Source organism: Ceratotherium simum, chromosome 9 (assembly GCF_057802395.1).
Source record: "Ceratotherium simum simum isolate JZ-2026a chromosome 9, ASM5780239v1, whole genome shotgun sequence".
Lineage (NCBI taxonomy): Eukaryota > Metazoa > Chordata > Mammalia > Perissodactyla > Rhinocerotidae > Ceratotherium > Ceratotherium simum.
In genome coordinates this window covers 61,211,721-61,224,533 of record NC_141908.1, presented here as the reverse complement: position 1 = coordinate 61,224,533, position 12,813 = coordinate 61,211,721, and the positions used below count along the sequence as shown (strand labels likewise).

The window sequence follows — 12,813 nt, the reverse complement described above, 5'->3', positions numbered from 1 at the left end:
TCTTTTTTTTTTTTTTTGTGAGGAAGATCAGCCCTGAGCTAACATACATGCTAATCCTCCTCTTTTTGCTGAGGAAGACTGGCTCTGAGCTAACATCTATTGCCAATCCTCCTCCTTTTTTTTTCCCCCCCAAAGCCCCAGTAGATAGTTGTATGTCATAGTTGCACATCCTTCTAGTTGCTGTATGTGGGACGTGGCCTCAGCCTGGCTGGAGAAGCGGTGTATAGGTGTGCGCCCGGGATCCGAGCCTGGGCCGGGATCTGAACCCGGGCTGCCAGTAGTGGAGCGCGCACACTTAACTGCTAAACCTTGGGGCCAGCCCGCTACTTATTTTCTGATTATTCACCGTATTCTCTGCCATTTCTTTTTCTGAGTTTGCTATTCTTTTGTTTTCTGTCTTGAAATGCCCATCTCCTCTTACACCTCCTTTATGCCCAACTTGGATGACATTTTCTCAGAGAAATCTTTCCTTTCACCCTCCTTTTCTTCTCTCCTTTTCTGGATAGCAACAATTTCCTAGTCTCATTTCTTGAATAAACATCTTATTGAACAGCTTCTGGTCTTCTGGGTCTCAGGTACTCTGCTGAGTGCTAAAGATAGATAAAAAAATTAATAAGACTGGTTCCTGCTCATGAGGAATTTATAATACATTTGTGCTTAACATCATTTTGTTAACACCACTATTTTAATTCTCATCACATTTTGGCTTATATGCCTGTTTGTGTGTTTTAATAAAGGACACTTAACGGTAAAGGTTTAAACAAACCGTACAGGTGGTAGAAAGTCAAAACAATTCTCTTCATTTCTACTCCTCCAAGGTGACTACAGTTAACAGTTTTCTATACATCTTTCTGGAAATTTGTTATCTATATACAAATTATATGTATTGTATGTACATACAAATGTATGTATATATAAATGTGTGTATGTGTATACAAATATATGTGTATGTATAGCTTTTTCTCTTACATAAATGGGATCTTAGTTTTCTTGACAGTCCATTTAGACTGTTACTTAAGGTCTAGATTAGTATTCTGTTTATATTTTGTATTCTTACATAGTACAATGCCTTGTATATGGGAAGTAATTCAATAAATTTTTGTTGGCTTTTTGAATAGGAAGGTATTGATCCTTCAAATCCTAATGTCCCTTGATTTTGTTAACCAAGTATTGTCATATTGAGTATATAGTAATAATTTTCAGAAAAATGCTCTCTAACCAAAATGAAGTGATCAAATCCATTCATAGTCTTCAGCAACCTAGTCTTGCCAAAACTGCTTGTGATCTCAAAGGTCATTTTTTGTTTCTGGACTCTGTAAGTCCCAACAGCCTAAGAATTTGGCATTTGAGGATTTAACTCATATCCACTCTGATCAGCTTCTTCCTCTTTCTGCCCTAGTCTCTCTCCTTCCTCCTACCTCTGTCATTTCTGAGACAGGATTATACAGGTGGCTACTTATATGATTGTTTCAAGATTCAAGTGAACTATCTAAACCATTTTAAAGAATAGAGAGTACTTCATTTGAAGTAAACTATAATTTCCTTAATTTTAATATCAGCTTTCAGTACTTTTGCATCTTTAATCATTTGTTGTAATCAAATTGCTATTAATTGTACCTTTTATCATGGGAATTTTATGACTAAGAGTTTTCTCCAAGGTTAAGAAAGACTCCAGTTCACACTCTTTTCTTCTCTTCTCCTCCCCTTCCTTTAAATTTAGCTGTTGACAGTGTCTTGAAGAGGATGACAATAATTGGTGTAATTTTATCCTTCCGATCATTGGCACAAGAAGCACTTAGAGATGTAAGAAACCATTATAAGTACATATCCTATATCTAAATAATCCCTTTTAATTTCCCAGAAATTAAAAGTTACTCTAAATGTTAGTTGGCAGTAATACAATTAAAATTCCATTTTTCATAGTTTTATAAAATAAAGTATATAGAAGTTAAAGTTATTTAAACTCATTTTTTTTTTTGTATTGAAATGCAGGGGGTTTAACTTGCCTGGATATTGCACTACTATTTCAACTTTACTCTTTATTAAAACATTTTCCATTTTGACTATACTTAGTTTGACATTGAATACATTCCATTTCTACATATCTTAGTACTTTAGAAAATCACATGAAAATAGATAAAGTAAAGTAATTTTTATGAAAACTGGAAGTAATCGAATGGTAATATTTCATAAATTTAGAGGTTTCCATTTAAAAATAATTTTATGTTCTTATTTGTTGTTCTCCCTAGGTCTTGTCCTACCACATTCCTTTTCTTGTAAGTTCAATTGAAGATTTCAAGGATCATATTCCAAGGGAAACTGATATGAAGGTAATAAAACTTCTATTTGGATTTTACGGTTTCTAAAATGAAATACTTAAGTTACATATGAAGTAAGATTTAATAAATCCTGATCTACTGTAAAGTTTCTATTTCAGAGTGATCAGTTAGCATGCTTGCCATTGCAAATGCGTCTTTGAGAGCTCAGCACAAAAATATTATGTAGACATTTTGAAAGTCAGTCTTCCTTGATCACCTATAGCGATGTAAAATGGGTTGATATTGATATTTTTTTTCTTAAACCGATAGCTATTTATACATGGTCAGAAGCAGAATGAAAAAGATAAAGCAGTGAAATGAGAGTAGTTTTGTTTTAAATAAAGCTAAATTCAATCAGTATTTAAAAATTGAGGGCTGGCCCGGTGGCGCAAGCGGTTAAGTGCACGCGCTCTGCTGCGGCGGCCCGGGGTTCGCTGGTTCGGATCCCGGGCGCGCACTGACGCAGTGCTTGGCAAGCCATGCTGTGGCGGCGTCCTATATAAAGTGGAGGAAGATGGGCACAGATGTTAGCCCAGGGCCGTCTTCTTCAGCAAAAAAAAAAGAGGAGGATTGGCAGATGTTAGCACAGGGCTGATCTCCTCACCAAAAAAAAAAAAAAAAAAAAAAAAAAAATTGATGTTACAAAGTCATAAAAGGATGTTAATCATAGGCTATAATTTTTAAATTTTTAAAATATCCCGTTTTTAATTAATAAATCTAAGATAAAAGGTTGGTAGCCTGATGCAAGTCCATAGTTTTTGTTTGTTTTGAAAATTTATTGATCGTGAAATCCAACCACTGATCTAATCCCAGCAATGATTAACCAGTGGTTACACCTCTGGTAAGTGACATATCAGGGCTCATATCTATGTTTTCTAAGCTTTCATGTTTCTTGGAAAGATTATTTTCTGTTTTGCGTATTTTGAAAAGCAGCGACTGGAAAAAGTTATGTTTAAACTCTTTTGTCTAACACTCAAGTCTCTCCTCAGATTGATGCCACTCAAACTTTGAGTCTTATCTTCCATCGCTTGTTTCATCCTCTCCTGCTCTCTTCACTGTCTTACTCTACCCCTCTCTTCACATGTACCCTGTGAGATAACCAGATCTTTCTGTGTGCATTCTCACGTCTGTCTGTTTTGTCCTCTAATTTGTTCTGCCTGAAAATCCTGCCCCCTTCTCTATTTCTGCCTTTTGAAATTGTACTTATCTTTTAAGGCCTGATTCAATTGCCTTCTTCTAAGAAACATTTCTTGATCCCCAAGTGATAAAGAATTTCTTTTTCTTAGCATTATCAGAGAACTTTTGTTTAACCATTGTAGAATTAAGTGCATTCTGCCTTGTATTATAGTTGTGTTTTTCCACTTAAATTTATACTAGATGGAAAACATCTTGAAAACCAAGACCTTTTTTTCTTTATTTTTATTTTTCCCACAGTGCTTTGCATAGAATAAACATTTGAGATCAGTGATTGTCCTATGATTGAAAACTGTGTATGAATAGCACAAAATTATTTCTTCAGGGAAACGCTGTAGGGAAAAAAAGTTAAGAAAACATTAAAGACAAATCAGTCCTTGAGAAGACACTAGTGTGCAGATTATGAGAATACTAATTAATATTCTAGCAAAACTCCAATTCTCTTAGCACCTGATAATTATATTTCCAGTTTCCAGCAAACTTGCAACAGAACTTACTATTTTTTAAAAAACCAAACATAATTTTTAATAGTTTTTTTGAGATGTAATTCACCTATCATAAAATTTACTCATTTAAAGTATACAATTCAGTGGATCTTAATATAGTCACAGAATTGTGTAACCATCACCCCAGTCAATTTTAGAACATTTTCATCACCCCGAAAAGAAACCTTGTACCTATTAGTGGTTATTCCTAATTTCTTCCAGGTCCCCAGCCCTAGGCAACCACTAATCTACTTTCTGTCTTTATAGGTTTGCCTATTCTTGACACTTCATATAAATTATACAATATGTAGTCTTCTGACACTGGCTTCTTTCACTCAGCCTAATGTTTGCAGGTTTATTCATATTGTAGCACATATCAGTACTTCATTTTTTTACTGCTGAATAATATTCCATTGTATGGATATGTGTACCACATTTTATTTATCCATTCATCACTTGAACATTTAGGTTGTTTTTACTTTTTGGCTTTTATAGATAATACTACTATGAGTATCCATGTACAAGTTTTTGTGTGGACATATGCTTTCATTTCTCTTGGGTATATCCCAGGAGTGGAATTGCTGGATCATATAGAAACTTGATGTTTAGCCTTTTGAGAAACTGCCAGATTGTTTTCAAAATGACTGTACCATTTTGCATTCCTACCAGCAATGTATTTACATTTCTCTGTATCCTCATCAATACTTGTTATTATCTGTCTTCTTAATTATAGCCATTCTAGTGTGTGTGAAATGGCATCTCCTTGTTTTGTTTTGCATTTTCTTGATGGCAAATGATGTTGAACATCTTTTCGTGTGTGTTTAATTGGCTATCTGTATATCTTCTTTGGAGAAATGTCTATTCAGATCCCTTGCTCGTTTTTCAGTTGACTGGTTTGCCTTTTTAATTTTGAGTTGTAAAAGTTCTTCTTATATTCTGGATACAAGTCCATTAACAGATACATGATTTGCAAGTCTGTTCTGCCATTCTGTTGGTTGTATTTTCATTTTCTTCATAGTGTCCTCTGAAACACAAAAGTTTTTAATTTTGATGAAGTCCAATTTATCTATTTTTTCTTCTGCGGCCCTGCTTTTGGTGTCATATCTAATAAACCATTGCCTAAGCCAAGTCATATAAACTTATGCCTACATTTTCTTCTAAGAATTTTATAGTTTTAGCTCTTAGGTGTAGGTCTGTGATCTATTTTTAGTAAATTTTTATGTTTGGAGTGAGTAATGGATCACAAACAAATGTTATCTAGAACATAATCCATGGCAATTTCCATTTATTTTAAAATACACAGTTTTACTTCATATTTTATACTGAGTTGTTTGTTGTTGTAATACCAGAGGCAACAAATTATGTGGATCGTTTGAGGTATTGAGCAGTCAGAATATCTTAAATACTTGAAATTTTTATGTGAATCCAAAAAAAATTGCTTTTGTCATTAGAAATTCCTTTATCAGATTTTAAATCAGTACCCCTTAACAAATCTGTTATAATAAGTAATTTAGCATATTTATGGATATGATATGATTAGGCATTGAACCACTATAATTTTTCATTAAACAAGTATGGACAATAAACATAAGTCCAGTAATTTAGATTAACTTTTATTCATCTCTTTTGGCTTCATGTTTTATATGCATGCTTCCAAGAAAAATAATAACTTTAGAATCATTCTGTTGGAATTTGCCACCAAAAGTATACAGGTTTTGTTCGGCCTAACAGTAGGAAGTTAGAAGCAGCAGCACATCGCAGAGTAGTAAATCATCTGTTCAATGAGGTTAGTTGTGCTATAGTTCCTGCTTCGGCCATTTCTGAAATTCCGTAGTGTTCTTATAGGTAGACTCTAATCCAAATGATATATCTTTTCTTACTAAAGTGAGACTTCTGAGAAATTTGTTAGAATATGTTAATCTGTGATTCTTGTATTTTTATCAGGTTGCAATGAATGTGTATGAGTTATCATCAGCTGCTGGATTACCTTGCGAGATTGATCCTGCCTTGGTAGTGGCTCTCTCCTCACAAAAATCAGGTAACATGCATTAGTAAATAGGTAGTAGTGTTAGTTAAAATTACCAGGGCAATGTATATAGGTGTGATACTTACCTGTTTATTCAAATGCCTACTTTATATCAAGCTTTTTTTTTTTGGTAGCTGGAATATATCAGTGCAGAAAAAACAAAGATCCCCGTTTTCTGGAGCTTATGTTATAGCATAGTCATCACACAGATTAGATGTTTAAGCCATAAGACTGGATGAGATTACTGAGGCTATTTATGTAGACACAGAGGTGGAGACGTTCAGAGTCTGAGCCCTGGGACACTCTCAACTTTAAGAGCTCGGGGAGAAGAGGAGGAACTACCAAAAAAGAAACTGAGAAGGAAGGACCAGTGAAGGAGAAGGGAAATAAAGAAAGAGTAGTTCCAGGAGAGTAGAAAGGGAATGATCAGCTATGTAGAATTAATGGGTGATGCTGACAGGAGCAGCGTCAGTGGAGTTTTAGGCGCAAAAAGCTGATTAGAGAGGGCTTAAGAGAGAATATGAGAAGAGGAATTTGAGATAATAAGCATAAAACAACTCTCTCAAAGAGTTTTATTGTAAAGGGGAGCAAAGAAATAAAATTATAGTAGCTGGAGGCAGGAGTAAATCAAGAGAAGGATTTTTTTCAGGTGGGGGAATAACAGCATTTGTATGCTGATGGAAATGGTCCAGGAGACAGCAAAATTGATATCTAGAAAAGATTGTCCTATTTTAATTGGACTAGAGCGACCTACCGTAGAGAGTCTGTGCATTATTATATAATATTTAACATTTGCAAGATGTTAAGGCCAGCCCTTTGAAATGTAGTACCCAGAGTGCTCTAGATATTTCTAGATTTGTCTACAGAGTAAGTAACGTTTCATCTGTTTCTGGCACTAAATTGTCCTCCCTACCCGCTTGCACGTAGCATGGCGTCTGACTGAGTTCATCAGTTCTTCTTTTATTTAACATTGCTTTTTTTTATTTTGTCATTCATGCAGTATGTTAATTATAGTCACGTGGATAATTACTACTATTACTTAATTTGCTACAGTTGTATTTTTCATAATCAACCAAATTTTTAAAACATATCCTGGCTCTTTTCTTCTGTTCAATTCTTAGATATATGTGGTGGTAAATAGTAGGGTAACTGGAAGTTCCCAAGTACCAGATCAGTCAAGTGCCTAGACACCCCACAATTTTAGTACACATTATAGTAAATATTTTAGATAGGATTATGTCTTAAAAGCCTTAGGGCAATTATAGTTATTTCATTTATGACTGGTTCCTTGTGTCTTCTAAAATGGAGAGGTTGGAAATTCAGTCCACTTCCCTATTTATATCTTTTAAATAGTAAATTTCAAATCATATTCATATCTGTTTTAGAAAAAAAATTTCCGCATTTTTTTTGATGATTTTGCAGAGTAATTTATGAGATAATAAATCTAAACTGTAGTAAATAGAATTTTCTTGTAAAATAATAATTTTTTTGTGTGTGAGGAAGATCAGCCCTGAGCTAACATCCATGCGAATCCTCCTCTTTTTGCTGAGGAAGACTGGCCCTGGACTAACATCTGTGCCTATCTTCCTCCACTTTATATGGGACGCCGCCACAGCATGGCCTGACAAGTGGTGCCTCGGTGCACGCCTGGGATCCAAACGTGGGCCGCCAGCAGTGGAGTGCGTGCACTTAACCGCTATGCCATGGGGCTGGCCCCGTAAAATAATAATTTCTCATCAGTTTTCAATTAGGAAATTCTAGGATTCCAGTTATCCTAATTGTATTTTTTGCCCTATAATCTTAAAATTTAAAAAGAAAGGAAAATTTTGCCTTATTGTTTTATTAGAGGTCCTTGAAATATGCCTGAGTAGTTGATAATAGCCAATAGTAATGTATATTATTTCTATTCTATGTTTCTTGTAACAAAATTGTTATCAGTTCTGTAGAGGCTCAGTAAAATACTTTATATAATAAAATTTGCTTTTTCTAGTTTAGATATCAACTCTTAACAAATCTTGAAGAAATACTTTGGTTTTATTTTTAATTTTTCTCCCTTAGAAAACATAAGTCCAGAAGAAGAATATAAAATTGCCTGCCTCCTCATGGTCTTTGTGGCAGTTTCTTTGCCAACACTGGCCAGTAATGTGATGTCTCAGTATAGCCCTGCTATAGAAGGTAATAGTGGTTTAAAATTGTTTTGGCAATGGAAAGGTCATGAGTTTTGATGCAGTAGATACTTTTTAAGTAATTGATGTTGTTTTATAATAAAATGGGTTAAGTTCTGCCACTTACCAGCTGTATAACCTTGAATGGTCGATTTTCCTTTTTCTAAGCCCTGTTTCCTGATAGATGAAATCATGTGTGTGAACCTATGGGTGCCTGAATGTGTGTGTGGCAGGGGATGGTAAGGGAATATCCAACTTTTAGGATTATTTTAAGGATTGAATGAGAAAATGTTTGTAAAGCAGCTAAGCACTTCTTTTTTAAATTTCCAAGACAGTGTAAAACTGATGTATGGTTTCTTTTAAGGGTTTTTGAAAATTTACCTATTTAATACAGACATGACATTTGGTGCTCTTTCAGCTACCCTTGTTTTTATTTTTTTATTTATTTATTTTGTGAGGAAGGTTGGCCCTGAGCTAACATCTGCCAATCCTCCTCTTTTTGCTGAGAAAGACTGGCCCTGAGCTAACATCCATGCCCATCTTCCTCCACTTTATATGGGACGCTGCCACAGCATGGCTTGACAAGCAGTGCATCGGTGCGTGCCCGGGATCCAAACCAGCCAACCCCAGGCCGCCGCAGCGGAGCGCACGCACTTAAGCGCTTGCGCCAACCAGGCCGGCCCCTAGCTACCCTTGTTTTTAAAAGCACTAGTCCTCATGAAAGCGAAAGGAAAGCAAGGCAGGCAGGTTATGCCCCCACTCTGTGTTTTGTTTTTTTGTTTGTTTGTTTTTGCTGAAGAAGATTCGCCCTGAGCTAACATCTGTTCCCCCCTCTTTGTTTTTGCTGGAGGAAGAGTAGCCCTGAGCTAACGTCCATGCCAGTCTTCCTCTGTTTTGTATGTGGGTCACCACCACAGCGTGGCTGACAAGTGGTGTAGGTGTGCGCCCGGGATCCGAACCTGTGAACCCGGGCTGCTGAAGCAGAGCACGCCGAAATTAACCGCTACACCACAGGGCCGGCCCCACTCCACTCTGTTTTTAATCATGCCACTATTTATGCAGATTGTGAAGTCATTAAAGATTTGCCTTCTGTGTATTATTTGATATTTTGGGGTTGCATAGAAACCACAAACCCTGTTTACACTTTCTCAGGGCACTGCAACAACATACATTGCTTGGCCAAAGCCATCAACCAGATTGCTGCAGCTTTGTTTACAATCCACAAAGGAAGCATTGAAGACCGTCTTAAAGAATTTCTGGCGGTATGTATAATCAGATAGCAAAACTCATGCCATTTTCTAAAGAAAATTAAAAATCGTAACTATGAGATGTAACAGATGTAAATTCTCTTAATTTTTTTTGGAAGGAGGAACAGGTGAACACAGGGCATTAAAATCAAGGAGCTGTTAGTTTAGCATTTTTTCCCTTTGACTTAGAAGTCTCATTTCTAGAGCTCTGCAATGTGACTTTTTTTCCTAAGCTAATGTTTAGACTGCCTTAGAATTTTGCCTAGGGTTTGAAAGAGGAAAAAACAAAACAAAGGAAAACTGAGGCAAAATACATCTAAAGGGATGTATTTTACTTATTTCCATTTATTTGAAGAAAGACTGTTAATGGTGACAAACTCAAAAATAAGAATACTATTCACTACCAAAAGAGGGTGGTAGTGCTAATGCTAGCTTCATGAAGCATGTCTCTTAGTTTCTTTGTTAGTATAGCTCTTTCTTTCCTTTATCAATGTACCTTAGCCATATTTTACTTAAAGGAAAGATACACCATGGTATAATAAACATATTAGAATATTTGCTTCTTTTCAAGTTAGACATCCTGTTAGCTTTTTAAAAAAATTTATTTTTTTAATTTTTAAAGCAAATATAGTACTGACTTGAGGAGAAAATAACTTCTATTTCAAAGAAAACAGTATTAAGATTTAAAATTTTTCTTTCCATTTCCTTTATTTCCTTCATTCAAGACTTAATGTCTTAATCTCACAGTGTTCCCATTAATTCAAACTCAGTGTGAAATCTTCTTCTTTTTAGAGTACTAAGAAATATAGTTAATACAGATACTGGGAAGAGAAAAAATCTTAAAAAAAAAAAAAACAGTTTTAAAGACTAATTAAGAGCATTTGATTACATTTATCATCTTTGTGTCTGTTCTTACCTTAATAGCTCTCTAAATTATTGCTTGAATGTAAAGAATCTAAGCTCATCTTATTTGTTATTTAATTGCTCATTGTCTTATATATAGCTGCTGAATGATTGCAGTGTGTTGCAAGTTGAAGCATAATGAAAATAAACAAGTAACTGGTGAACATTGCTTTAAAAAAACTTATTTAAAATGTATGTATACTTTTAAGCTTGCGTCCTCCAGTCTACTGAAAATTGGCCAGGAGACAGATAAAACTACAACAAGAAATAGAGAATCTGTTTATTTACTGCTGGATATGGTAAGTCTCATTTTAATTTTTATTAACAAGAAAAAAGTACCGGTCATTCCTAGTAATCTTTTCTTGCATTTTAGTTATTAAATAACAAGAGCTGAAGTATTTTTTTGATCCCTTGTGTTCACTCTACGCAAGCCACACACTTTGTAGAGATTAACTGAAAAGACTGACATCACTTGTATTTTACCATATGGTAATCATATTAGAAAACAATAGAATAAAAGATCAGCATTACCTGTAGGGTATTCTTCTATGACTGGTTTTTCAACCTGTTGGAAAACACTTGGGCCTTATATTTTTCTAGTGTATCAGTTTTAACTCTTCCAGTTTTCTGAGTTTTCAGTATTCTGGCTCCCTTCCACCCATGTGATATAATTTCCTGTAATTCTCTATGCCTAGTCAGTTGGTTCTCTGTCTATGAAATGGCCATTCTTGTTTCTACCCAGTGGCTCTTCCCTCACTTAGAATAATTCCCTTTACCTTCAGAGATCCGTGTCTATGCTAATAATTCAGCATATCCCCTAACTCAGATCTTTTTCCAGATAGACTTGCCTGATTACTCTGCCTGCATTAACCTTTCTTCTTTTTTGAACTCCTCTGGTATTTATAGCTTTCTACTTAATTATAGTTGGTCTTACATTTGATTTGACTTTCTAGTGTAGTCTTGGGTCCCCAGTTAGACTTGGGTCCATATGGTGATATGGACCACATTTTAAGTATGTTTGTATTCTCTTTTATGTCTAGTATGTTGTTGAGGGCAATGAAAGTACTCACTATGTTCCTGTTGATTAGTTGATTTAATTGAAAAGTAGTGATTTTAAACATTTTGATACCATACCCTGTGGCACATTTACATTTCAGATTTTAAAGTAAAAGGAAAATAATTTGTGTCTATTTCCAATAAGAATAATATAAAATTATGGTTTACCAGTTGTCAGTATATGTTCCTATTATAAATAACTTGAATTCTGATGCATTTTTGGAATTTTTCAGATTGTGCAGGAATCCCCATTCCTGACAATGGATCTTTTGGAATCTTGTTTTCCTTATGTCTTGCTGAGAAATGCATACCATGCTGTCTACAAGCAAAGTGTTACATCTTCTGCTTAAAATATCTACTTATTGAAGACAAGCACGCATTTTTGTTGCCTCGGTTTTACCTGTAAACTGTGGAACTATTTTACCTTAAGGCCTGAAAAACAGTTTTGTGGATTATAAATTTCTTTCCTACAGTTGTATTTTCTGATCATTGGTTTCTTAATATGGTTGTACTACAATATACTTGGTTGATTTAGGTTGCACATTCACTGAATTCACTGAAATTATTCTTATAATTTTAGGGTATCATTTGTTTGAAAAACATACATTATCTCTATGTTTTTGATATTTGATAATGAAAAAAAAACCTTTGCTTGTTTATTTCTGAAAGAGAATTGTATTTAGTGATTATTTTAGATAGTGATATTATAGCATTCATCTGTGTGTAAATTATTTCATATAGGGAAGAGTTCTGGTCTGTACCTATGGTTCTTATTGAAAACAAAACTGGATGTGCATTTCTGTGATGTTATGAATACATTTCTACTTTATTTCAAAACATTTGCCAAACTCAGTACTATATAACACTGTATAACATTAAAAATGTTGAAGGACTGCTTAGCATTAGAAGCAGACTATGTCCTGAAATTCTAAAACAGCAGCATATGTTGTTGCTTGTATAAAGCCTAGTGATAATTTTTAGACTAACTTTCATGGTGCCCTGTTGGCATTAGCACTACCATTGTACCCTGCTGTATAATAAACAATCTTAGACATTTATCAACTGTTGATACAAATGTTAGTCCCTAACCACTTTTTATATGTTTTAAATTTTTGAAATTCAAGTGTACCTGCCATAACATAAAATAAACACTAGACTGTATCACATTTTGAATGATTTCTTTAATTTGGGATCTTCAGAAATTTATTCAATATTATGAAAGTTTTAGTTTAAACTTAGTTTAAACTAAACTTTAGTTTAGTTTAGGAATGTGTAAGTATAGCATTTGATACCAGGTTAGCTATTAACAGATTTGTTTAAATGTTTTGAAAAACATTGCACTGGAAAAAATATTAAAATTAGAAAATAGAATTATAAAACAGTCTTTAAAAATTAAAAACTAAATGGCCTGGCCTGGTG

The 12,813-nt window shown here is 34.5% G+C and overlaps 1 protein-coding gene across 1 annotated transcript in view; it reads left to right on the top strand.

Moving 5' to 3' along the window:
• The window catches only part of NCKAP1 (NCK associated protein 1), a 100,337-nt gene extending 87,777 nt beyond the window's left edge, over positions 1–12,560 (top strand). Inside the window, exons 25-31 of the mRNA XM_004426706.3 lie at positions 1,721–1,803; positions 2,250–2,330; positions 5,942–6,035; positions 8,082–8,198; positions 9,341–9,450; positions 10,548–10,637; positions 11,628–12,560. Of these exons, the coding sequence (XP_004426763.1) occupies positions 1,721–1,803; positions 2,250–2,330; positions 5,942–6,035; positions 8,082–8,198; positions 9,341–9,450; positions 10,548–10,637; positions 11,628–11,744 (692 nt within the window). The 3' untranslated portion in view covers positions 11,745–12,560. The remainder of the gene's footprint in view (positions 1–1,720; positions 1,804–2,249; positions 2,331–5,941; positions 6,036–8,081; positions 8,199–9,340; positions 9,451–10,547; positions 10,638–11,627) is intronic.
• The last annotated feature ends 253 nt before the right edge of the window (positions 12,561–12,813 follow it).